This window comes from Oncorhynchus mykiss, chromosome 13 (assembly GCF_057628025.1).
Source record: "Oncorhynchus mykiss isolate SJ-2025 chromosome 13, ASM5762802v1, whole genome shotgun sequence".
In the NCBI taxonomy this organism is placed as follows: Eukaryota; Metazoa; Chordata; class Actinopteri; order Salmoniformes; family Salmonidae; genus Oncorhynchus; species Oncorhynchus mykiss.
The window spans coordinates 30260574-30287500 of NC_143034.1; the positions used below are offsets into that span (position 1 = coordinate 30260574).

The window sequence follows — 26927 nt, forward strand, 5'->3', positions numbered from 1 at the left end:
TCTGTCCCGAGCTGCTATCGCCCCTCTGTCCCGAGCTGCTATCGCCCCTCTGTCCCGAGCAGTTGTCCCTCTGTCCCGAGCAGCTGCTTCACCTCTGTCCCGAGCTGCCCCTCTGTCCCGAGCAGCCCCTCTGTCCAGTGGGGTCATTGAGAGGGGTGGTCATGGTGAGTAAGCCAGGGAGGCGGACAATAAGGCGGACTAAGACAATGGTGAAGTGGGGTCCGCGTCCCGCGCCAGAGCCGCCACCGCGGACAGACGCCCACCCAGACCCTCCCCTATAGGTCAAGGTTTTGCGGCCGGAGTCCGCACCTTTGGGGGGGGGTACTGTCACGTTCTGACCTCTATTTCTGTTGTTTTGTATTTATTTAGTATGGTCAGGGCGTGAGTTGGGTGGGCAGTCTATGTTTGTTTTTCTATGTTTTGGGGCATTTCTATGTTTTCGGCCTAGTATGGTTCTCAATCAGAGGCAGGTGTCATTAGTTGTCTCTGATTGAGAATCATACTTAGGTAGCCTGGGTTTCACTGTGTGGTGGTGGGTGATTGTTCCTGTCACTGTGTTTGGTGTCACAGGATAGGACTGTTTTGCGTTTTCACATTTCTTGTTTTTGTTAGTTTGTTCATGTGTAGCGATTTTATTAAAACATGAATAACCACCACGCTGCGCTTTGGTCCGCTTCTCTTCCTCCTACAGACGAACGCCCTTACAAATAGGGATAAAGTGACTGTAGGAATGGCAAAGAGAATGTCTATTGCTGATAGGAACTTTGGAGTGAGATTGAACACACACACACACACACACACACACAGTGGTGGAGTGGAGCGCAGTGTGAGGAAGATAAGACATCTGTGAAGCTGCAGAGGGAGGACATAGGGGAACAGCATCTGCTCTGCGGCCGACGTGTATCACTGACAAGTCTGTGACCTTGATGTGTGTTTATATGGGTACGTGTGTGTCAAATGAAGTGTGTGTCGCTGTGTGTGAGGGTCTGAACTGGTGTTGAAAGTGTGTGTGTCAGTGTGAGAATGTAAACTTTGTGTTCTAAGTGTGTTTGTGTGAGTGAGTCTAAACTTTGTTTTGTGTGTGAGTGATTGAGTCTAAACTTTGTAGTTTATGTGTGTGAGTGAGTCTAAACTTTGTGTGTGTGATTGAGTCTAAACTTTGTGTTTTATGTGTGTGAGTGAGTCTAAACTTTGTGTTTTGTGTGTGTGTGTGGGATTGAGTCTAAACTTTGTGTGTGTGTGAGCGAGAAGGTGTGTGTGTGTGTGTGTGTAAGAGTGTGTGTGTGATTAACAGCCCTTTCTCCACTCAGCGGGGCACACCTCATTAAGTTCCTGGAGGCTGTTTTACCCTCGTCTCTCTCCCTCCTCTCGCTCTCTCTCTCCCCCTTTCGCTCCCCCGCTCTCTTCCTTTCTCTCTCTTCCTCTGCTACCCCTCTTTCCCTCTCATCCTCCCTTTTCCTCTCTCTCTGTCCTGTGTGTGTGTTGCCTGAGTCACTGTCTAATCATGTGCTAGTCTAAACTTTGTGTTTTAAGTGTGTGTGTGTGTGTGTGTCTCTAAACTTTGTGTTTTAAGTGTGTGTGAGTGAGTCTAAACTTTGTGTTTTAAGTGTGTGTGTGTGTGTGTGTGTGGTAGATCTGGAAGAGACACAACAGTGAAGAGATCTCTATAATACGGTGTGTCTCCAGTGCTCAGCTCCACTCATCGCTAACCCCAGCAGAATACTAATGTTTAACCTGGTGCCCGTTAGCAGGATGGTGTGTAGGGAGGTGTGTGCGCTTGCGTGCCTGTGTGGGTGCGTGTGTGTTCGGGTATCTGTTGTGCTCTTAACAAACCTGCGTGCCCACACACTGCCCTTCCACCAGCCAGTCCGAAGGGCACAGATGTCTGAGTGAGGGGGTCGGGGAGTCGGGGGGGGTGGCATACAAGCTTGCACTGCCAACTACAGCCTCTACCCTCCCCTTTACCCCCGTCCCATCACGGCTGCAAACTGTATCTTGGGTATATAAGTGCTAGGATTGCTTTGTAAAGTACAGCATACATAGACTCAGCCGTGAACACCGCTCATCAAACTGGAATTGAAGGGAGAAATGCAGTTCATGCTGGTCTCCCATAGCTCTCCTATACGCTCTTAGAAAAAGGGTTCCGAAAGGGTTCTTCGGCTGTCCCTATAGGAGAACCATTTTAAGTTCCAGGTGGAACACTTCTTTGTTCCAGGTAGAACACTCGTTGGACGCGGTTGGATGGAACCCAAAACGGTTCTACTTGGAGCCATAATGGTTCTACCTGGAACCAACAAGGGTTCTTCAAAGGGTGGGGACAGCCGAAGAAGCCTTTAGGTTCTAGATAGTGTCATGTCTAAATCTTCTCCAAGATCGCATAGCAGTTCAGACGTCTTTTGTCCTCGTCTTGTCGTGTCCTGTATATATATATATTTACAACTTTTTTTCACATTTTATTTTTATTTTCCATCAACTCATCTTCTAAACACTCTCCTGCAACCAGCCTCACCAATTTATATTTATAAAAAATTATTATTTACCTCAGATCTGTAATCCTCCAAGAAGCTAGCCAGAAACTCCAAGAAGCTAGCCAGAAACTAGCCAGAAGCTAGCCAGGAGCTAGCCCAGAAGCTAATCCAGAAGCTAATCAGAAGCTAGTTAGCTTCTTTACTGGCAAATCGTTAGTATTCAGCTAACCACGGTTTGTGGTCATCAGCTATCCTTTAGCTCGAAAATCTATCGCCAGTTTTGTACGGCGCAGCGCGGCTCGGAACGGAACATACCGGACCAATTTTTCTCTCCATGTCCCTGGATTTCAACTGCTCTCTGGACATTCATACCCGGATCTCACAGCTAGCTAGCTGCTATCCGTGTGACAGTCGGCTTTCGTCGATTCCGGAGCAAACATCGATTGTTCCGGTGCTAGCCAGCTCCGTCAATCACTCCTGAGTTCCATCATTCACTCCTGGGCTGCAGTCACCTATCCGGACCCGTTTCACTGCCTACGCGGAGCCCCACCGGGCCTTCACAACTGGACTGCCGACGTTATCTACCTGAAGGAGATCCGGCTGGCTCCTCTGTCGCGACGTTACCTGAACGCCCATCTGCGGCCCGCTAACCGTTAGCTGTCTTACCGGCTGCTATCTGAATAGACAATCGGACAATTTATTTATTTTTCTTATTATTATGTTTTCTTCTCGGGCCTCTATAACTATATCTATTGTTCTTATTTTTGTTGTTGTTGTGTGATTTGGATTAATCCCCTCTACCTCACGGAACCCCACTAATCTACTGACCGAACGCAAGAGGTGGCTAACAACAGACTCCATCCTATGCTAGCTTGCTACCGGTTGGCTTGGCTAGCTGTCTAAATCGCCGTGACCCTCAACCAACCTCTCCACTCACTGGACCCTTTTGATCACTCGACTAAGCATGCCTCTCCTTAATGTCAATATGTCTTGTCCATTGCTGTTCTGGTTAGTGTTTATTGGCTTATTTCACTGTAGAGCCTCTAGTCCTGCTCACTATACCTTATCCAACCTATTAGTTCCACCACCCACACATGCAATGACATCTCCTGGTTTCAATGATGTTTCTAGAGACAATATCTCTCTCTTCATCACTCAATACCTAGGTTTACCTCCACTGTATTCACATCCTACCTTACCTTTGTCTGTACATTATACCTTGATGCTATTTTATCGCCCCCAGAAACCTCCTTTTACTCTCTGTTCCAGACGTTCTAGACGACCAATTCTTATTGCTTTTAGTCGCACCCTTATTCTACTCCTTCTATGTTCCTCTGGCGATGTAGAGGTGAATCCAGGCCCTGCAGTGCCTAGCTCCACTCCTATTCCCCAGGCGCTCTCTTTTGACGACTTCTGTAACCGTAATAGCCTTGGTTTCATGCATGTTAACATTAGAAGCCTCCTCCCTAAGTTTGTTCTATTCACTGCTTTAGCACACTCTGCCAACCCGGATGTTCTAGCTGTGTCTGAATCCTGGCTTAGGAAGACCACCAAAAATTCAGACATTTTAATTCCAAACTACAACATTTTCAGACAAGATAGAACTGCCAAAGGGGGCGGTGTTGCAATCTACTGCAAAGATAGCCTGCAGAGTTCTGTCCTACTATCCAGGTCTGTACCCAAACAATTTGAACTTCTACTTTTAAAAATCCACCTCTCTAAAAACAAGTCTCTCACCGTTGCCGCCTGCTATAGACCACCCTCTGCCCCCAGCTGTGCTCTGGACACCATATGTGAACTGATTGCCCCCCATCTATCTTCAGAGCTCGTGCTGCTAGGCGACCTAAACTGGAACATGCTTAACACCCCAGCCATCCTACAATCTAAACTTGATGCCCTCAATCTCACACAAATTATCAATGAACCTACCAGGTACCTCCCCAAAGCCTTAAACATGGGCACCCTCATAGATATCATCCTAACCAACTTCCCCTCTAAATACACCTCTGCTGTCTTCAACCAAGATCTCAGCGATCACTGCCTCATTGCCTGCATCCGTAATGGGTCAGCGGTCAAACGACCTCCTCTCATCACTGTAAAACGCTCCCTGAAACACTTCAGCGAGCAGGCCTTTCTAATCGACCTGGCCGGGGTATCCTGGAAGGATATTGACCTCATCCCGTCAGTAGAGGATGCCTGGATATTTTTTAAAAATGCCTTCCTAACCATCTTAAATAAACATGCCCCATTCAAGAAATTTAGAACCAGGAACAGATATAGCCCTTGGTTCTCCCCAGACCTGACTGCCCTTAACCAACACAAAAACATCCTATGGCGTTCTGCATTAGCATCGAACAGCCCCCGTGATATGCAGCTGTTCAGGGAAGCTAGAAACCATTATACACAGGCAGTTAGAAAAGCCAAGGCTAGCTTTTTCAAGCAGAAATTTGCTTCTTGCAACACTAACTCAAAAAAGTTCTGGGACACTGTAAAGTCCATGGAGAATAAGAACACCTCCTCCCAGCTGCCCACTGCACTGAAGATAGGAAACACTGTCACCACTGATAAATCCACCATAATTGAAAATTTCAATAAGCATTTTTCTACTGCTGGCCATGCTTTCCACCTGGCTACTCCTACCCCTGTCAACAGCACTGCACCCCCAACAGCAACTCGCCCAAGCCTTCCCCATTTCTCCTTCTCCCAAATCCATTCAGCTGATGTTCTGAAAGAGCTGCAAAATCTGGACCCCTACAAATCAGCCGGGCTAGACAATCTGGACCCTTTCTTTCTAAAATTATCTGCCGAAATTGTTGCCACCCCTATTACTAGCCTGTTCAACCTCTCTTTCGTGTCGTCTGAGATTCCCAAAGATTGGAAAGCAGCTGCGGTCATCCCCCTCTTCAAAGGGGGGGGACACTCTTGACCCAAACTGCTACAGACCTATATCTATCCTACCATGCCTTTCTAAGGTCTTCGAAAGCCAAGTCAACAAACAGATTACCGACCATTTTGAATCTCACCATACCTTCTCTGCTATGCAATCTGGTTTCAGAGCTGGTCATGGGTGCACCTCAGCCACGCTCAAGGTCCTAAACGATATCTTAACCGCCATCGATAAGAAACATTACTGTGCAGCCGTATTCATTGATCTGGCCAAGGCTTTCGACTCTGTCAATCACCACATCCTCATCGGCAGACTCAACAGCCTTGGTTTCTCAAATGATTGCCTCGCCTGGTTCACCAACTACTTCTCTGATAGAGTTCAGTGTGTCAAATCGGAGGGTCTGTTGTCCGGACCTCTGGCAGTCTCTATGGGGGTGCCACAGGGTTCAATTCTTGGACCGACTCTCTTCTCTGTATACATCAATGAGGTCGCTCTTGCTGCTGGTGAGTCTCTGATCCACCTCTACGCAGACGACACCATTCTGTATACTTCTGGCCCTTCTTTGGACACTGTGTTAACAACCCTCCAGGCAAGCTTCAATGCCATACAACTCTCCTTCCGTGGCCTCCAATTGCTCTTAAATACAAGTAAAACTAAATGCATGCTCTTCAACCGATCGCTACCTGCACCTACCCGCCTGTCCAACATCACTACTCTGGACGGCTCTGACTTAGAATACGTGGACAACTACAAATACTTAGATGTCTGGTTAGACTGTAAACTCTCCTTCCAGACCCATATCAAACATCTCCAATCCAAAGTTAAATCTAGAATTGGCTTCCTATTTCGCAACAAAGCATCCTTCACTCATGCTGCCAAACATACCCTTGTAAAACTGACCATCCTACCAATCCTCGACTTTGGCGATGTAATTTACAAAATAGCCTCCAATACCCTACTCAACAAATTGGATGCAGTCTATCACAGTGCAATCCGTTTTGTCACCAAAGCCCCATATACTACCCACCATTGCGACCTGTACGCTCTCGTTGGCTGGCCCTCGCTTCATACTCGTCGCCAAACCCACTGGCTCCATGTCATCTACAAGACCCTGCTAGGTAAAGTCCCCCCTTATCTCAGCTCGCTGGTCACCATAGCATCTCCCACCTGTAGCACGCGCTCCAGCAGGTATATCTCTCTAGTCACCCCCAAAACCAATTCTTTCTTTGGCCGCCTCTCTTTCCAGTTCTCTGCTGCCAATGACTGGAACGAACTACAAAAATCTCTGAAACTGGAAACACTTATCTCCCTCACTAGCTTTAAGCACCAGCTGTCAGAGCAGCTCACAGATTACTGCACCTGTACATAGCCCATCTATAATTTAGCCCAAACAACTACCTCTCCCCCTACTGTATTTATTTATTTTGCTCCTTTGCACCCCATTATTTTTATTTCTACTTTGCACATTCTTCCACTGCAAATCTACCATTCCAGTGTTTTACTTGCTATATTGTATTTACCTTGCCACCAAGGCCTTTTTTGCCTTTACCTCCCTTCTCACCTCATTTGCTCACATTGTATATAGACTTGTTTATACTTTATTATTGACTGTATGTTTGTTTTACTCCATGTGTAACTCTGTGTTGTTGTATGTGTCGAACTGCTTTGCTTTATCTTGGCCAGGCCGCAATTGTAAATGAGAACTTGTTCTCAACTTGCCTACCTGGTTAAATAAAGGTGAAATAAAATAAAATAAATAAAAATGTTCTAAGAGCGCTGCTCAGGCTGCGACTGCGTGGCAGAGATTCCCATTCCTCCATCGTTAAAAACCCCTTTCTATTCAGTTTGTTTCTCACTTGCTTTTGAGCTTCAACGCTCTGTCTCTCTATCCACAAATACTTGATTCCCGCGCTCAGTGTTGAACTCTGCTTCGGTGTTTGAGTAGTTCAGTGCAACAGAACAGGGTGTGTTGTGGGAAATGCTGGTGGACGTGGTTGAGTTCCTTCTTTCAACTCAGACCACTTCCAGACTAAAACTCTGCGTAAAAGTAAGTCATTGTCATCCATGATAAGGGGTTGCTGCAGTTCGCCTCGGCGATGTTCTAGTTTAAAGGACTAGGTTACGACGACTCAGGTGTTATACAGCTGTCAGGAAAGGTTCAAACTGACTGGACAGGGAAATGATTGAAATTCATTAGGAGGCCTTTGGGGTGTCCCACAGTAAGTCAGTCCGTCGGGGTTTCTCTAATACCCATGCACACGCTCTCTCGCTCTCACACACACACACGCTCTTTTGCTCTCACACACACACACACGCTCTCTCGCTCTCACACACACACACTCTCACACACACACACGCTCTCTCGCTCTCACACACACACACACTCTCTCGCTCTCACACACACACACGCTCTCTCGCTCTCACACACACACGCTCTCACACACACACGCTCTCACACACACGCTCTCTCGCTCTCACACACACACACGCTCTCTCGCTCTCACACACACACACGCTCTCTCGCTCTCACACACACACGCTCTCACACACACACGCTCTCTCGCTCTCACACACACACGCTCTCTCGCTCTCACACACACACACGCTCTCTCGCTCTCACACACACACGCTCTCTCGCTCTCACACACACACGCTCTCACACACACGCTCTCTCGCTCTCACACACACACACGCTCTCTCGCTCTCACACACACACATGCTCTCTCGCTCTCACACACACACACGCTCTCTCGCTCTCACACACACACACGCTCTCTCGCTCTCACACACACACACACGCTCTCTCGCTCTCACACACACACGCTCTCACACACACACGCTCTCTCGCTCTCACACACACACGCTCTCTCGCTCTCACACACACACACGCTCTCTCGCTCTCACACACACACACGCTCTCTCGCTCTCACACACACACGCTCTCACACACACACACTCTCTCACTCTCACACACACACGCTCTCTCGCTCTCACACACACACGCTCTCTCTCTCTCACACACACACGCTCTCTCTCTCTCACACACACACGCTCTCTCTCTAACACGCACACGCTCTCTCTCTCTAACACACACACGCTCTCTCTCTCTCTCACACACACTGAATAGCCACTGTAAGTCTCTTTGGATAACAGCCTCTGTTGAGTGGCATATATTGTGTGTGGACGTGTTTAACTATTCTTGAGGGGACTTCTGGTCCCCATAAAAAATAGTTCAACACGTACACACACACACACACACACACACACACACGGTCTAGAGGTTCGACAGAGCAGGAATGGAACTTTTTGAAACTCCACTCTTTCCAAAGGTGGTGGGTTCAATTCCCTCAGGGATCACATACACGAACTAGAAACAAGTGCACTGAATATGCACTCACTGCACTGTACGTCTCTCTGGATAACAGTCTCTGTTGAGTGGCATATATTGTAGAAAATGTAAAACGGTACACAGACACATACACACAAAAGACTCCTCTATGCCAAGCTCTCCTGGGATCCCTTCCCTGTCCCTGTTTCTGCCACTGCCAGGTGAAATAATGGTTATTCTCTCTCGCTTATGTCTCTCTCCTTCCCTCTCCCTTTGTCTCTCTCTCTCCCTCCCTCTCCCTTTGTCTCGCTCTCCTTCCCTCTCCCTATCGCAATCCCTATCTCTCTCCCGTGCTCCCATTCTCTCTCTCTCTCTCTCTCCGGCTCCATGAAGTTATTCCTTTTCCGGGAGCATACGCAAATAAACAAACCCAAACAAACTCAATCAAGGGAAACAGAATTTCATCCCCAGAGCATATTGGAAGGTTAAAAAAGTGAACCGGAGAGGAATACTAAGTCGGGATTGCATCAGTGGAGAGGAGTCGGAGACAGAGGCGGAGAGGGAGGAAGAGCAGGATCGAGGAACAGATAGGAAGCACAAGGGGGTCAGAGTTAAACGGCGGCAGACTGCTTTTCTCCCACCTGTTGTAATTACTTCGTTCCTGACACGTCGTCTACTGGTGGGGGTAGACACACAGGCATGCCAGATAATGACCGTCAACACCTGATCTGAGATCAGATATTATACACATATTAAGCACTCCATCACGGGGCTGTACACTGATCCCCTATCAGTATTAATCAGCGCACACAACAGCCTCTGTCTACCAATTACGTCACGATGAACAGCTTTGGGCCAGAGCACTAAAACTGCCGTCATGGCACTGAAACATCTGGTGTAGAGATTGCACAGTATCACACAGCCAGAGAGATAAGGAGGGGACAGATCTAAAATAACAAATCCATTTCATGCGTTTGAGGCACAAGACGACTCCGACAATCAATACTGTGGAGGATCTGTGTGGACGGACGCCTATTTGAGGCCTGTCGGCTTATTTGAGCGAGAGAAACGGGCAGAGACAGATGTGAGGAGTGAAGGAGGAGGGCCTGTTCTTTTATGGCCCCTCGTTCGCTCCATCTTTCGAGTCCTCCGGTCCTCCCTCTCGCTCCCGTTTCGTTTCCCTTCACTCTTTACTTAATCATGTTGCTGAGTGTGCATGACACAATAGTAGAACAAACTGCATTCATTGAAGGTGTCGACACGGGGAAGGGGAAGGGAGAACTCACTTTCACTCTTTCTTTCATGTACCTTCTTTCTGTACCTTCTTTCATCTGCAAAACCTGAATATCACTGAATTCCCTGACTGAATGTGGCAACGAGCAATTGCAATAACATAACAAGATATAACAATATAAGATATTGCAATAACATAACAAGATATAACAATATAAGATATTGCAATAACATAACCACCCCTTCTCTACCTCTCTCTCTCTACTGTACCTCTCTCTCTCTACTGTACCTCTCTCTCTCTCTCTACCTCTTTCTCTCTCTCTACCTCTCTCTACCTCTCTCTCTCTCTCTCTACCGTACCTCTCTCTCTACCTCTTTCTCTCTCTACCTCTTTCTCTCTCTACTGTACCTCTCTCTCTCTACCTCTTTCTCTCTCTACTGTACCTTCCTCTCTACCTCTTTCTCTCCCTCTACCTCTCTCTCTCTACTGTACCTCTCTCTCTCTACCTCTTTCTCTCTCTACTGTGCCCCCCTCTCTCTCTACCTCTTTCTCTCTCTACTGTACCTCTCTCTCTCTCTCTACTGTACCTCTCTCTCTCTACCTCTCTCTCTACTGTACCTCTCTCTACCTCTTTCTCTCTCTACTGTACCTCTCTCTCTACTGTACCTCTCTCTCTACTGTACCTCTCTCTCTACCTCTTTCTCTCTCTACTGTACCTCTCTCTCTCTACTTTACCTCTCCCCTTCTCTACCACTCTCTCTCTGCATGCTGGGAGTGTTTGGTGCATGCTGGGAATTGTATGAGCGAGTGCGAGTGTTGTCTGGAGTTTAGGTCGCCTGATGTTTTCCTTCTTGTTTTCCTTTTCCTGGTGTTTTTCCTTTTTCTATGCATGATTAAGGTGATTATTTATTTAATTTATTTGTCGTGGTAGAATTAATAAGTATATTGTTTCTCTTGTGGAAATGGCCCTGGCTTTGGCGGGGATGGCGACCCACATGGGGACTCCGTCCCTGTCACTTCGGCACAGCTTTAGGTGTGTTCCTGAAGCTACTGTCACTGTGGAGGAGTTTCAAATGTACCGGCGTTTATTCCCAATGAGCTATTGGAGCGCGAGTTATTGTGTTTTTGGGAAGTTTGCGAGCTCAATTAAGATTTTCCCGTTGGGTTGCAAACACCCGGCTCTGAAACAGGTCATGTCGTTTCGGCGACAGGTGTTTATGTTTTTGGACTCACCGGAGCAGACTTTGGAGTTGTCGTTTAAAGTCACGTATGACAACAGACTGTATATGGCTAATGCTAGTACGGGCAGTCAACGGTGTTTTGAGTGTGGGGATGTTGGCTATAAGAGACATGCTTGCCCGAAAAGGGAGAAGGCCGAGGGAGGGGCGCGGGTGGTCCTCGTAACGCCTGGGCCCACTGATGTAGGGAGAGGTGGGTCGACAGTGGTAGAGCAGTCACAAGCACCTGTTGCTGAGGAACACGTTGTCTGTGTTGAGGGTACGGAGTTGCAGCTTGTACCAGAGGGGAACATAGCGTCTGTTATACAGCAGAAAAATATTGTTGTAGTAGGTAAGGACGGATCTGGGGAGCCATTTCCTCAGACTCGTGAGGAGATGTCCAGTACGAGTGACGAGTGACAGGTGTCACGTTCTGACCTTAGTTCCTTTTTTATGTCTTTATTTTAGTTGGTCAGGGCGTGAGTTGGGGTGGGCATTCTATGTTTTGTTCTGTTGTTATATTTCTATGTGTTTGGCCAAGTATGGTCCTCAATCAGATGCAGGTGTCAGTCGTTGTCTCTGATTGGGAGCCATATTTAGGTAGCCTGTTTTCTATTGTGTTTTGTGGGTGGTTGTATCCTGTGTTAGTGTTTTCACCATACGGGACTGTTACGGTTGTTTGTTTGTACTTTTGTTCAGTGTTCTGTTGATTTATTAAATATATCATTATGGACACTTACCACGCTGCACATTGGTCTGATCCTTGCTGCTCCTCCTCTGAAGAAGAGGAATTCTGTTACAACAGGAGGGGATTCATGTGGAGCTAGTCTCCCAGGTAGTGGAGGAGATGCCCACTACGAGTAATGGGGTACTTGAGGGCGTTCAGGTGTGGCTAGTCTCCCAGGTAGTGGAGGAGACAGGTTGTATGTATCTGATCACTACTGTAGTAGGGTTGGAAGGTGTGACATTACTCCTGTGGGTTTCTCTGATCACCATAATGTTACTGTTGATATTCACTTGTCCACGAAGGTCATCACCTTACTGGTATTTTAATGTTAAATTGTTACATGATGTCATGTTTTGTGAAAAGTTTTTGTTGTTTTTGGGAAAAATTGAGAATTTTGAGTCCTTGAGACAATGGTGGGAAGTTGGGAAGAACCAAATACATTACGTGTGTTTTATCAACAGTATACTGCTCTCTCTCGTATTGAAGTTAAAGAGACTATAAGGGGCCTTGAACAGGACATCAAATCAGTTGAATTGAAGTTGCTCACTCAGAACGACCCCGGACTAATGACCTTACAGGACAAGAGACATGAACTGAGGTCGATTCTCCATGAAAGAGTGAAGGGTGTCTTGATTAGGTCTCGCTTTGCTACCCTCAAGGATATGGATGCTTCTAGCGCTTAAAAAAAAAAACCTAGAGTAGGACAGTCGACATTGCAACACAAACAGATGGTCTGCCTTCGTCTCCCTGATGGGAAGGTGACCACGGATGACAGTGAAATGCGCCAACATGCCGTGGATTTCTACTCTGCCCTCTATAAGGCGGAGGATTGTGACTCTCTGTGTACTGAACAGTTGTTACATGGACTTCCTCAATTGGGACCTGAGCAGAGAGTTGCTTTGGACTCTGACATTACTCTGCAGGAGCTGTCCACAGCAGTTATGCAGCTCCCATCAGGCCGAGCCCCTGGCATCGATGGTTTACCATCTGAGTTCTATAAGCACTTTTGGGGGTATATTGGGGGTGGGGGGGGGGGTTATGAAGTGGTTTGTGAATCTTTCCATGAGGGTTCTGTATCCTGTCAACATGCTGTGCTTTCATTGTAACAGGTTGAAAGAATATCTGGGGCTGTTGGTCCACAAGGACCAGTCTTACTGTGTACCTGACCGCTCTATTGTGGATAACTTGCTTCGAATAAGAGATGTTTTAGACGGCTTTTGACCGTGTGGACCACCAGTACTTGTTCAAAACAATGAAAGCCTTTTGGGTTTGGGGATTATTTTGTCTTGGATGACTTTATGCTGGGGGGGGGGGGGGGGGGGGGGGGGGGGAGTTGCCCCATCCCCGTCCAAATTAGTATCAGGCAAGGATGCCCAATTTCAGGACAGTTATATTGTCTGACAATTGAACCAGTGCTTTGTTTTGTAAGAGCGAGGCTTACTGGTTTCTCTGTACCAGGAGTAATGAAGGGTCCCACGATAGCACTGTCTGCGTATGCAGATGACCTGACAGTTTTTTAATTACAGGATGTTAAGGTTCTCTCAAACGCTTTAAAGGTGTATGAGGGGGCCTCCTCAGCTAGAGTCAATTGGGGTAAGAGCGTTGTGGGCAGGTCAGCTTCAGATAGGGTCCACTCCATGGTTACCAGGGGGGCTTCAGTGGGGCAGAGATGGGATGAAGGCTGTTTTTTTTCTAGGCTCCGATGTCTCTCAGAAAAATAACTGGGAGGGTGTATTGGAGAAAGTGTGTGCCAGATTGTCAAGGTGGAAATGGCTGCTACCCCAGCTGTCTTATAGGGGAAGGGTGCTGGTAGCCAATAATCTAGCTGCCTCTAGCCTGTGGCACAGACTAATGATTTTACAGCCACCGGTGGGGGGCTCTGCTTCAGAGGGCTTTCCGGTTTCAATCAGCCCGGAGACTGTTGTACAGTGATGGTTCTAGCTGGGTCGACACAGCCTATACATTGATGAGGAGAGCGGGCGTCTTAGACAAACATATTTTCCTCTTAAAGCTAGAAGGGGGTGATTTGTCTGGCCTGACTGGCTTATCAGTCTGTTATGCAGACTTGGAGAGTTTTTGCTCAGTCCCGTAAGGCGGCACGCCACCAGTGATGTGGCTTTTTGAAGAGCCTCTTTTATTTACAACACTGCCATCCAGTCCCGTGCTCTGGGTTCAGCCAGCCTACGTTCATGCCTGTTAAGTGTGGGGTGAACCAAGCTGGGTCATCTGATGCGGAGCAGGAGCAGATCGCTGGAGGAGCTGGGAGAAAGAGCGGGGATCCGATCATCTCGGCCTACTGAGGAAGGTCGTCGCTGAGGTCCGCCGACTCCTTGCCAGTACGTCATCGGCAGTATGTGACTGACACTTCCAATTCTGATCGATGGACGGAGGGTCTGGGTTATGTGTTCCCTGTGCTGACTGTTAGTGCTGCGGCAGGGGCATTAGAGGAGGACGTGGGGATGCTGCTTTCCCTCGATACCCCAGAGCTGGCGACAGTTCAAGGCGTTGGGAAAGAAAATCGGCGTGAAAGTGTGCCGTGCTTCTTCCCTGGAGGGGTAAAATCGACGAGGTGGGCGGGTGTATTTTGTCCAGGTGCCTCCTCACAAGGCTGTTGGCGGTCTTTATACAAACTGCCTATTGAAAAGGGGACAGCTGACCTCCAATGGAGGATAATACATAGCCACCAATGTGCATCTGGTACACCTGGATCCTACTGTTGGGGAGGGGTGTCCATTCTGTGCCGAGTCGGAATCTTTGGCTGTTTTTACAGTGTCCCCGGTTGGTCGGGATGATTGGCCTGATCACTAGCTGGTTCTCAGCTCTGGGAGAGATTTTTCTCTTCCCAACAGTTCATATTTGGGCCAAAGTACAGGTTTAGTCGAAGGGGTGTCGTTCTCTTGCTTAATGTTGTGTCAGGGGGCAGCTAAATTAGCACTATGGAAGACTTGAAAGAACAGTATTCGTGGGCAGGGGTCTGTAGATGGGGTGGGAATGTTGGAGGGGATGATGCAGCGAGACTGAGGGCTGAGTTTGCCGATTACAAAATGGTTAACAACATTGGTTAACAACTCTGTTTATGAGTATGGGGTATTCAGAGGCTGTGATGTTTAGTTACTGTGGAGGTTAGATTTGGTGTTGTGTTTGTAATTGATGTGTAACCATGGTTTTGCTTGAGTGTTTGTCGTTTTGTGGGTTCCCAGACCCAATAAAGGTTATTTGAAACTCTCAACTCTCTCTCAAACCTAACCTTTCTCAACCCTACCTCTCTCAACCCTAACCTTTCTTAACCTTACCTCTCTCAACTCTACCTCTCTACCCATCTCTCTCTCTACCTCTCTCTCTACCTCTACACCCCTCTCTCTCTCTCGCTCCCTCTTTCTTCCTCTCCCTCCCTCGCTCTCCCTCTCGCTCTACCTCTCTACACCACTCTCTCTCTCTCCCTCTTTCTTCCTCTCCCTCCCTCTCTCTCCCTCTCTCTCCCTCTCTCTCCCTCTCATCTCTACCTTCTTCTGTTCCCTCCAGCGTTGGCGCAGCTTGGCGTGGAGGCGCTGGGCGGCCGTGCCCCACTGTGACGCCAGCCTCCTCATGCGGCGCTTCATGAAGCTCAGTGACTCTTTCCCCGTGCCAACCAGGTCCAGCAGAGATGACAGGTCTGTACGGAACGCAGCCTATAGGGAGGGGGAGGGAGAGGGAGAGACAGACACAGAGGTTAATCCCCCCCCCCAGTTTGATCTTTAAAAACATTATATGATCTAAGATCCCAAACAATAAAAGCCTACATCTGTACAAAGATGCAGAGAGCGTGTAAGTAGTGAAGAAAGACACAAAATGAGGGTGAGAGACGGAGCGAGTGTGGGAGGGAGGATGACAAGAGAGGAGGTCAATGGGAGCGAGCCTACAGGTATACTGAATATGGCATTACATGATAGCTACCCACACAGGCTCCTCTCCCACATCCCCTTCTGCCATAGGAACACAGTAGTTCGGAGGAGTGTGTGCAGCCTGTGTTCTCTGGGGAGATAGTACTGCAAGCCAAGTCTCTAGAGGAACCTGTGCTAGTTAAATGGCTCTGACTGTGTCGTCTGCAAGTCTCTCTCTCTCTCTATCACACGCACGCATATGCAAACACACACACATGACGCATGCACGCACGCACCCCCCCCCCCACACACACACACATACACGCACACACACGCACACACGCACACACACACACACACACACACACACACACCTGTGTGCTCACTCAAAGACCCTGCTATAAATGGCCTAGATTATCTGGCTAACAGAATCACTGCTGTAATTAGAAATGTTGCCAAACACTAATAAAGCTCTTCAATACTAAAGTACAGCAGACAATTCACACAAACACATCCAGCATTCACACTCACACACACAGAAAGACACACACACACCTTGTGTTCAGGGATCTCTCTGTGTGTAGGTATCTCTGAACCTGGTTAATAGCTGTGCAGGGACTGTGCAGCCCCTATTGACTCAGCCTTGAACACCGTTCCGCAAATAGTGTCAGGCACTGAGCTGTATGTTTAAGTGTAAAGAGTTAATTTGTGCAGCGTGTGGAGATTGCTCTACAGCAGTACAACGAGAGAGGGAGGAGAGGGAGGAGACGGAGGAGAGGGAAGAGAGAGATGGAGGGAAGAGAGAGATGGAGGGAAGAGAGAGAGCAGATGGAGGAGTGGGAAGAGAGGGAGCAGAGGGAGGAGATGGAGGAGAGAGATGGAGGGAAGAGAGGTAGTAGAGGGAGGAGAGGGAGCAGAGGGAGGAGATGGAGGAGAGAGATGAACACAGTAAAACCATTAGCAGAGAAGGCAGGCGTGCGTTCATTAAAATGTGTTTTCATATCTACCATTCAAGCTTATACAGTGTAAGTATGAAGATCCATTTGTCTATTGGCTGTGCTCTTTTGAGTGTGAATTAGTGCGTGTAAGTGCTTAAACATGTCAGCTTTAGCCACGCGTCTCTTAGCAGGGCTCGTGCGTATACGGGCATCTGCTTTTGTGAGTGTATGCGTCTTCCTTTGCGTGTGTGTCCCTCTTCCCAGTCTCTTGATGGTGGTTGTTCGGTGACTGTGTGTGTGTATGGACGGTGGGAGGGGTTCTGTGTGTGTGCCTCACCTGTCTCTTGGTGGTGGCTGTCTGGCGTGTATGTGTATGGACGGTGGGGGGGCTGCTGTGGTTCCTCCAGGCCAGAGGGGGGCAGAACCACTCCACCTCGCTCAGGTAGATGAGGAAGGAGCAGTCGGAGCCGTCCACCCCGTAGAAGGCATAGCACGGGTCTGACGTCCAGCGGGCACGCATCCACTGGTGATACAGGGGTCAAAGTGTAATGGTCAGGTGACTTTGTCTTTGTTGAACACAAATCAAAGAATAAAATAATTGCCACAGGTCATATTAAAACGATAGGGAGTTTTCGTCATATATTAGATGCACCTAAGTTCCTATGTGCAGTTGGATTACAGGTTATAAGTAACGTTCCCTCTAATTTTATCACTGAGCTAATTTCAGGTCTGCTGAGCGCAAACTTGAGCACACGCTTGAATGTTGTGAAAGTTCCGTGCGCACGTTTACTGGTAACACTGAGGCTGTACCCACTTTAACTTACAGTTTATAACAGTGGCTAAGTAGGCTACTGTAGCTATTTAATCGTAATGAAGGCCTACCAGAGGGGCCTACCATCAAAAGCAATGGAGAAAAATGCATCCCATAGCATTTTAACATGGAAAGAGCTGCTCCATCATTCAGCCTACAGTTCAAGGTATGTGTGTTTGTTCAAGGTATGTGTGTTTGTTCAAGGTATGTGTGTTTGTTCAAGGTATGTGTGTTTGTTCAAGGTATGTGTGTTTGTTCAAGGTATGTGTGTTTGTTCAAGGTATGTGTGTTTGTTCAAGGTATGCTTGCATTCCATGAGAATTTTGGAAGAAAAAAAAACATGCAGGACTTGACATTAACCTGTTTATCCACTTGTCCTTCAGACAAGGAAGTGACTGTAAAGAAACCACTTTACAAAATAAAATGCGTTATTATTCCCATACCATTATTACAGAGAATCAGACAGATTATGCTACGTTCTGCCTACTGGCTACTTAGCTTATTCAAGTCTGTCTCAAAATACAACACTGCCCCTTTAAGACAAAAAAAAAAATACAGTTTACTTGACTCACTTTTCAAAGATGTCTAGAAATGTTTTGTGTTCTTATAGGAAGCAATCACTCCGCCATTGCTGACTACAAATGATCTATAACTGGGCTAATAACTCACTAACTAGCAAAGGATATGAACAAATGCGCACACATGGCTACATGCAGCTCTCTCTTTAATCTCAAAACAATGTCATGCCGTAAACCTAGTCCGCTCATGCTGTAAACATAGTCCAGTTTAAAGTGATAGGCACAGATAGGCCTACTCCAGCTCTGATTGGTTATGCCTCAAGTCTGTGTAGAGTATGGGCTGAGTCAAGCGTGTCAATGCAATAGAATCCTACTCTGATGCGTTCTACCTACAACAAAATCTTGAGTTTGAGTTTATTTTATTTTTACAGGGACAGTGCACATTAATCAACGTTTCAGTAAAAGTGTCGGTTTTAGCCAGCCGGCTCATTTTCAACCGCAGTCCCTGGGCAGGTTATTAAAAACAATTACAATATAGACAACAGCAACATAGGACAAGCAAAACATAGGACAAGCAAGACGTATCATACAGACAGAGCAACATAGAACAAAAAGCAGCAAGACAAAATTCATAAAAGCAACAAAGTGTTTCCATACCTCACAAGCTACAGACAACAGACAACGTGAAAAGCGGCAACACACAGCCTGGGGCCATGTTCACAAATCTGATCTGATTTAGCCATGTCTTCAAGCATTTTGTGAAAGTGTGATATGTGGTGCAGTTATGTGTGTCTGATGGCAGTGTATTCCAGACATGGGAAGCTCTCACAGAGAAAATTGATTTACTAAAGGAGGGAAGGGAACTAGGGAACTATACAGTCACCTCTCATGGCAGACCTTGTGGATCTGCTGCCATATGTTTGGGTTTTCTGTTTAACAAAAATACTGAGTGGAGGGGGAGCCAGGCCATTTAGGATCTTGAATACAAGACATGCATTGGTGTATTGCACAAGATTTTCCCAACTCAGGAGCTCATGCTTTCTGAAGATGTAACAGTGATGATGGCTATTGGGCTTCCTATCAAGCACTTTGAGAACCTGTTTGTAGACAGACTGAATAGGTCTTAATGTTGTACAGCAAGCTTGGGCCTAACTAGTCAAGCAGTATGTTAAGTGGGGGAGTATCATAGATTTGAAATACATTTTTTATACCTCTGTAGTCAAACAATTTCATATAAATTGGAAATTAGCTAGGTTGAATTTGGTGATTTGAATAACCTTTTTCACATGCTTTTTAAAAGAGAGTTTGGAATCAAGTATGATGCCAAGGTACTTCAAATCAGATACCACCTGGAGCTTCTCCCCTGACACATAAACATCTGTCTCCGCAGCATGTTGCCCTCTGTCAAGTTCTGACCATAGCTCTTTTGTGTTTTCTTTGTTTTAGTGTTGGTCAGGATGTGAGCTGAGTGGGCATTCTATGTTATGTGTCTAGTTTTTCCGTTTCTATGTTTGGCCTGATATGGTTCTCAATCAGAGGCAGGTGTTAGTCATTGTCTCTGATTGGGAATCATATTTAGGTAGCTTGTTTTGTGTTGGATTTTTGTTTGCCGTTTCAGTGGAGTGTTTCGCTCTGAAGCCAAACTGCATGGAGTGTAATGTGAAGGGGCTGTTGTTGAGGTGGGCAATCAGTTCTGCTACACACTTTTCAACAACCTTTGACACCACAGGTAGTATACTAATGGGCCTGTAGTTACTCACGTGAGCACTGTCGCCTGATTTAAAGACGGCTGTTATTATGGCCGACTTCCATACCCTTGGAAACACCCCGAGACCAATAGATGTGTTGGTGACCTTAGTAATGGGGCCAATGAGTGACTCTTTGTAGTTTTTAAGAAAGGTAGAGTCCAGCCCAAACACATCTTTGGCTTTAGAGTTCTTTAGTGAGCTAATCACCTTGTTCACCTTTGACTCAGAAACCTCCCTTATGATGAAGACAGGTTGAGTGTCATTTACTAGCACTGGGCCCAGGAAACAAGTGGAGGGGTTCTGTGTCAGTGCCCTGACAGAGTCAATAAAGTAGGAATTGAAGGCTATTGCTATTTCGACTGCATCCTGTGTTAGATTGTTATTCTTCATGATTTCTAGTCTTTTTGCAGTGTTACTATGGTCTTTCCCTGTAAACGTTTTTAGATTCTCCCAGATCAGTTTAGAATTTCCCTTTGTTTCACCAATTATGTTAATAAAAAAGTTTGCCTTGGCTTGTCTGATTTCTTTCATCACCTTATTTCTCAACATGGTAAACCTACATCTGTCATGCTCTGATTTGGATCTTAGGGCTATTTTTAGAGCATAATCTCGTTCTTTCATCAATTTCCAGATTTCTCCATTTAGCCAAGGAAGAGTGCTCTTTTGGACTGGTTTGGATTTGATTTTCTTTAGGAAGCCATTTATTGTAGTCTGGATTGTGGATAGAAAAACTTGACTATCAGCTTCCACGTCTGTATAGGACAAGAGATCATTCCAGTTCATTCCCTTAATTGCGTTTTCAAAATAGCTTAATTCACTCTTAGGTATTCTTAGTTGATCCGGCCTTCTAACAGTAGAGAGGTTAAACCTGCTCTTAGACAGCTTTCTGGCTATAAGTGTCAGATTATGATCAGATAGCCCAGTAACCATATTGACTGATTTAGTCACTCTCTCTGGTTTATTACTGAATGTGGCTAATATTGCTTTGATTCGATCACAATTCCCACAGTAAAGGGAAACGTTGATAGTGTAAGGGGGAAAACTTTATAAAGTTGAGTGAAGTTCAATCTCGTGCTTCTGTACGCGGGCTGATATTTATTCTGCACGGCAGTCCTGGGGAGCTTATAGGGAACATTGGTTTTAAGATATCAGGGGAATCTCTTATAGCCTAGCTAGATAGACAGAGAGAAACTCACATCCACTTTGCCAGGGCAGTCTGGGTAGCGGGGATCTCTGGGTACCTCACACTGGCCTGATGAGCCGTCTCTCACTGCCGAAGAGAAGAGACACACACATCATAGTTACACACTGCGGAGACATAGATCACACACATCATAGCAGAACACTGTGGAGATATAGAACACACACATCATAGCAGAACACTGTGGAGATATAGAACACACACATCATAGCAGAACACTGTGGAGATACAGAACACACACATCATAGCAGAACACTGTGGAGATATAGAACACACACATCATAGCAGAACACTGTGGAGATATAGAACACACACATCATAGCAGAACACTGTGGAGATATAGAACACACACATCATAGCAGAACACTGTGGAGATATAGAACACACACATCATAGCAGAACACTGTGGAGATATAGAACACATACATCATAGCAGAACACTGTGGAGATATAGAACACACACATCATAGTAGAACACTGTGGAGATATAGAACACACACATCATAGCAGAACACTGTGGAGATATAGAACACACACATCATAGTAGAACACTGTGGAGATATAGAACACACACATCATAGTAGAACACTGTGGAGATATAGAACACACAGCATAGCAGAACACTGTGGAGATATAGAACACACACATCATAGTAGAACACTGTGGAGATATAGAACACACACATCATAGCAGAACACTGTGGAGATATAGAACACACACATTTAGTGGGGAGAACAAGTATTTGATACACTGCCGATTTTGCAGGTGTTCCTACTTACAAAGCATGTAGAGGTCTGTAATTTTTATCATAGGTACACTTCAACTGTGAGAGACGGAATCTAAAACAAAAATCCAGAAAATCACATTGTATGATTTTTAAGTAATTAATTTGCATTTTATTGCATGACATAAGTATTTGAACACCTACCAACCAGTAAGAATTCCGGCTCTCACAGACCTGTTAGTTTTTCTTTAAGAATCCCTCCTGTTCTCCACTCATTACCTGTATTAACTGCACCTGTTTGAACTCGTTCCCTGTATAAAATAGACCAGTCCACACACTCAATCAAACAAACAGACTCCAACCTCTCAACAATGGCCAAGACCAGAGAGCTGTGTAAGGACATCAGGGATAAAATTGTAGACCTGCACAAGGCTGGGGTGGGCTACAGGACAATAGGCAAGCAGCTTGGTGAGAAGGCAACAACTACTGTTGGCGCAATTATTAGAAAACGGAAGAAGTTCAAGATGACGGTCAATCACCCTCGGTCTGGGGCTCCATGCAAGATCTCACCTCGTGGGGCATCAATGATCATGAGGAAGGTGAGGGATCAGCCTAGAACTACACGGCAGGATCTGGTCAATGACCCGAAGAGAGCTGGGACCACAGTCTCAAAGAAAACCATTAGTAACACACACGCCGTCATGGATCAAAATCCTGCAGCGCACGCAAGGTCCCACTGCTCAAGCCAGCGCATGTCCAGGCCCGTCTGAAGTTTGCCAATGACCATCTGGATGATCCAGAGGAGGAATTGGAGAAGGTCATGTGGTCTGATGATCTCCACTCGCCGTGTTTGGAGGAAGAAGAAGGATGAGTACAACCCCAAGAACACCATCCCAACCGTGAAGCATGGAGGTGGAAACATCATTCTTTGGGGATGCTTTTCTGCAAAGGGGACAGGACGACTGCATCGTATTGAGAGGAGGATGGATGGGGCAATGTATCGCGAGATCTTGGCCAACAACCTCCTTCCCTCAGTAAGAGCATTGAAGATGGGTCATGGCTGGGTCTTCCAGCAACGACCCAAAACACACAGCCAGGGCAACTAAGGAGTGGCTCCGTAAGAAGCATCTCAAGGTCCTGGAGTGGCCTAGCCAGTCTCCAGACCTGAACCCAATAGAACATCTTTGGAGGGAGTTGAAAGTCCATATTGCCCATTGACAGCCCCAAAACCTGAAGGATCTGGAGAAGGTCTGTAGGAAGGAGTGGAACAAAATCCCTGCTGCAGTGTGTGCAAACCTGGTCAAGAACTACAGGAAACGTATGATCTCTGTAATTGCAAACAAAGGTTTCTGTACCAAATATTAAGTTCTGCTTTTCTGATGTATCAAATACTTATATCATGCAATAAAATGCAAATTAATTACTTAAAAATCATACAATGGGATTTTCTGTATTTTTGTTTTAGATTCCGTCTCTCACAGTTGAAGTGTACCTTTGATAAAAAATTACAGACCTCTACATCCTTTGTAAGTAGGGAAACCTGCAAAATCGGCAGTGTGTATAGAACACACACATCATAGTTGCACACTGTGGAGATATAGAACACACACATCATAGATACACACTATGGTGATATGGAACACACACATCATAGATAGAACACACATCATAGTTGCTCACTTGGAGATATAGAACACACACATCATAGTTGCACACTGTGGAGATATAGAACACACACATCATAGTTGCACACTGTGGAGATATAGAACACACACATCATAGATACACACCGTGGAGATATAGAACACACACATCATAGATACACACCGTGGAGACATAGAACACACACATCATAGATACACACCGTGGAGACATAGAACACACACATCATAGATACACACCGTGGAGACATAGAACACACACATCATAGATACACACCGTGGAGACATAGAACACACACACGATAGTCATACAGACTCTTTAAGCCTTACAGTGGCTCTTCCTTTAAAAGTTGCGGCGTACTGCAGCACAGCCTGCAAAGTGCCGCAGAATTATACGGCACGCGATTTAAGTGTCAGCCGCTGTTGCCAGAACGACGCAATTTACCACAACCTTCCACCATCTATCACCAACGGTCGCGGCATAAGCTCAACACTTCTAAAGGGAGAACCACCGTGTATATCCACGCCTGCATCACCTTGAAAAGCAACATAATACTTGTCCTGTGAAGACCATATGTACCATCAGTTCCCATGCAACATCAGGCCTGCCTTGGCGCACACTGTTCACCGCGGGGTACAGAAATACAACCCCTCGTCAGTGCTGCCATCCCTCCTGGGCTAACGGTACAATGTGTATCCGCTCACTCACGCTGCACTCACTGCATTATTTGGTCCATTGAGTTGGCTAACTGCCTCCCTGCAGCTGGGGGCCTACAGCCAGGAAGAGAGACTGCAGTTGAAACTCAAAGTTCCAGCAGTATGGATGGGAGAAGACCGGAAGTTATATTGATGAGGCTTCGGTCTTGTACTCGGCCTCTCTCTCTCTCTCGCCGTGGCTCTCTCTCCTTCCCATCTCCTGCTTCCTCTCCCTCCCTCACTCCCACTCTCTCTATCTATCTCCCCCTTCCTCTTGTTTTCCCCCAGATCTCTCTCGCTCTCTCTATATAGTCCTCTCTCTGGAACAAAACATTCTCTGACAGCTTCCATGTGGTCTGATGAAAGCTTTGTCTCTGTCTGTCTCAGTCACTCCCTCCCTCAAGCTTCTCGCCTCTCAAACCCGCCACACACATTTCCCGGCGACACAAAAGATTTCAATGCCTTCCTTTTGATTCCAATAATAACAACCGTCGCCGTATTAAATGTGCAGCGGACTAATTAGATAAAAAACTCGAGGCCCCCGCAAAAACTAAAAAAGCGGCGGCTGGGAGAGAGGGAGGTGCGAATTCCAACTTCCGAGCACGCCGTCTCGCGCGTGTGTGTCTCTCTCTCTCTCTCTCTCTCTCTCTCTCTCTCTCAGCCACGAGATGAATCACCGCTGCGCCCGAGTCGAAACGCACAATAAAGTCCACCGAGTGTGGTGTGTCTTCATCTGTGATTAATAAAAGCGGTTGTGGTTCTGCCCTCACGTCCTCGCCGTGAAAACAAAGGGAGATAAAGACTAATTGCCTCCGGTAACGACTTTTGCTGTTGGTTGAGGAGAGGGAAGAGGAGGGAAGAAGAGCTGATTAAGGACTGTCGATTGAGTTCCCTTGACAGACGCTCGCGCACGCGTGTGTTTTCCTGTGTGTGTGATTCCAACGCAATCGGCATAAACTGTGCCGGCAGCAGAATTATTTTGGATTTGATTAAAAAAAGGAGGAGTTGGACAGAAGAAGTCAACAGCAGTGGAGGGAAAGCAATAAAATGGAGACAGGACTAAAGAAAGTCGGCTGGCTGTACTGTTGACTTGTTTTCTCCGAGTAGATCTCACTTTTATTTCCCACACCACCAACTCATTTCATACGCGAATCCCTTGTCCTGTGGCACTTTGAGCGGGCCGCTTGTATTTGAGATCTGAGGGGTGAGGGTCTGACGTGTATTGCCGTTCGAAAAACGTTTGGAATTGATGTTCTGACTACCCGGCGAGGATGACAACGGTTCGTGTTTTCATAGAGTGGGAAGAACCTTTTCACGCTGCTTGAGACAAACCCGACCAAAGCCAAGCCAAGATGCACTGAGCTGGCCCAGTTAGCCGTCCACCATAGTTGTCACCATAGTTGTCACCATAGTTGCTGGAACCGTGCAATGTTCATAGAAAGTCATGTTTGGGCCACCCCAATGATGTGAATAAGGGATGGGCAGTTTCATATGTAATGCACAGCAAAAACCCAGTATGTAATGTTAGTGTTATGATATAGTACCTCTGCCGGCGGCCATGCTGTTCTGGAGGATCTGTTCCACTCTGACCGCCATGTTGGACACGTTCTGAGCAATAGCCTGGATCCTCTCTACCAGGCCTGCTGGCTGGAACCTGCCCACACACACAGACCGAAAAGACACAATCATACAAAGTGAGAAACATACATTGGGGCTGCTCTTTGATCCCACACTGTGTCGAGACAGACAGAGAACAACATCAGTGTCACCTCAAACAACCTGAGGGTAAAACTCCGTACCGTACCATCTGACTGGATGACTTAACAATGCTAATAAAAGTTGAGCAGAGCAAAGAGCGTGTACTTATACATCTCTCTCTCTCTTTCTCTCTCTCTCGCTCTCTCTCTCTCTCTCGTTCTCTCTGTTGCTTTCTCTCTTGTTCTCTCTGTAACTCTCTCTCTCTCGCGCCCTCTCTCTCTCGCTCTCTTCCTCCCTCTTTGTCTCTCTCTCTTACAGATGTAAGACAGTGTTAACAGGCTGTGAAGAGGCTAATTGTGAGGCACTTGGTTGGAGCGTGAAATAGAAAAGGCCCCATACCGCCTGCTGTAACAGCCAATACAATTTCCTCTGCAGGATAAGATGGCTCCCTTGCATGTTTAACACCAGTCCCCAGTTCAGATGAGAAGGGAGGGGCAGTTTTGGGAAGGAATTTAAGTTTACAGAGGGTGTGCAATACCCTCTAACTATTTTGCCCAGTCAGCAGGCAGCATTTAACCCCCACTTACAAATCATGCTCTGAGAGAGGATCAGGGAGACTGAGTGTGTGTGCTTTCTATAGATGAGGTAGAGGATAGATTGCTGAGCTGCCTAATTGACTAACTGTCTGTCCACGGTGATGGGGAGTTAGCTACAGAAAGAGAAACGGTCTCAGAGGAGGAAATGAAACTCATTCTAGACTAGTGTTCTCAGACTGTGGCTGGCTTAAAGTACAAGCTGTAGACAGCTGTAAAGGATACAAAAAGCCGAGACCTAATTTAGCGAATAATAGCACTGATATGTCTTTGACTTTATTGTGCTTATCCTTGATCGTTTTTCTACGTACGTACTGGCGTTTCAACGTGGCGACTTCATATATTTAAAAAAAAAAAGATTTATTTTATTTAACTAGGCAAGTCAGTTAAGAACAAATTCTTATTTACAATTGACGGCCTACCCCCAGCCCAACCAATACCAGTCAAGTGTTTGGACACACCTACTCATTCCAGGGTTTTTCTTTATTTGTACTATTTTCTACATTGTAGAATAATCCGTGAAGACATCAGAACGATGAAATAACACACATGGAATCATGTAGTAACCAAAAAAAGTGTGAAACAAATCCAAATGTTCTACCTAAAGGGGTCCTAAAA

At 46.4% G+C, this 26927-nt stretch overlaps 1 protein-coding gene across 1 annotated transcript in view; it reads right to left on the reverse strand.

Annotated features, from left to right (window-relative positions):
• LOC110485942 (alpha-1,6-mannosylglycoprotein 6-beta-N-acetylglucosaminyltransferase B) overlaps window positions 1-26927 on the reverse strand; it is a 170811-nt gene that overhangs the window by 87297 nt on the left and 56587 nt on the right. Inside the window, exons 4-7 of the mRNA XM_036940613.2 lie at window positions 25563-25672; window positions 20933-21006; window positions 16997-17182; window positions 15365-15529 (exon numbers count right to left, since the gene is read on the reverse strand). Coding sequence (XP_036796508.2) covers window positions 15365-15529; window positions 16997-17182; window positions 20933-21006; window positions 25563-25672 — 535 coding nt within the window. The remainder of the gene's footprint in view (window positions 1-15364; window positions 15530-16996; window positions 17183-20932; window positions 21007-25562; window positions 25673-26927) is intronic.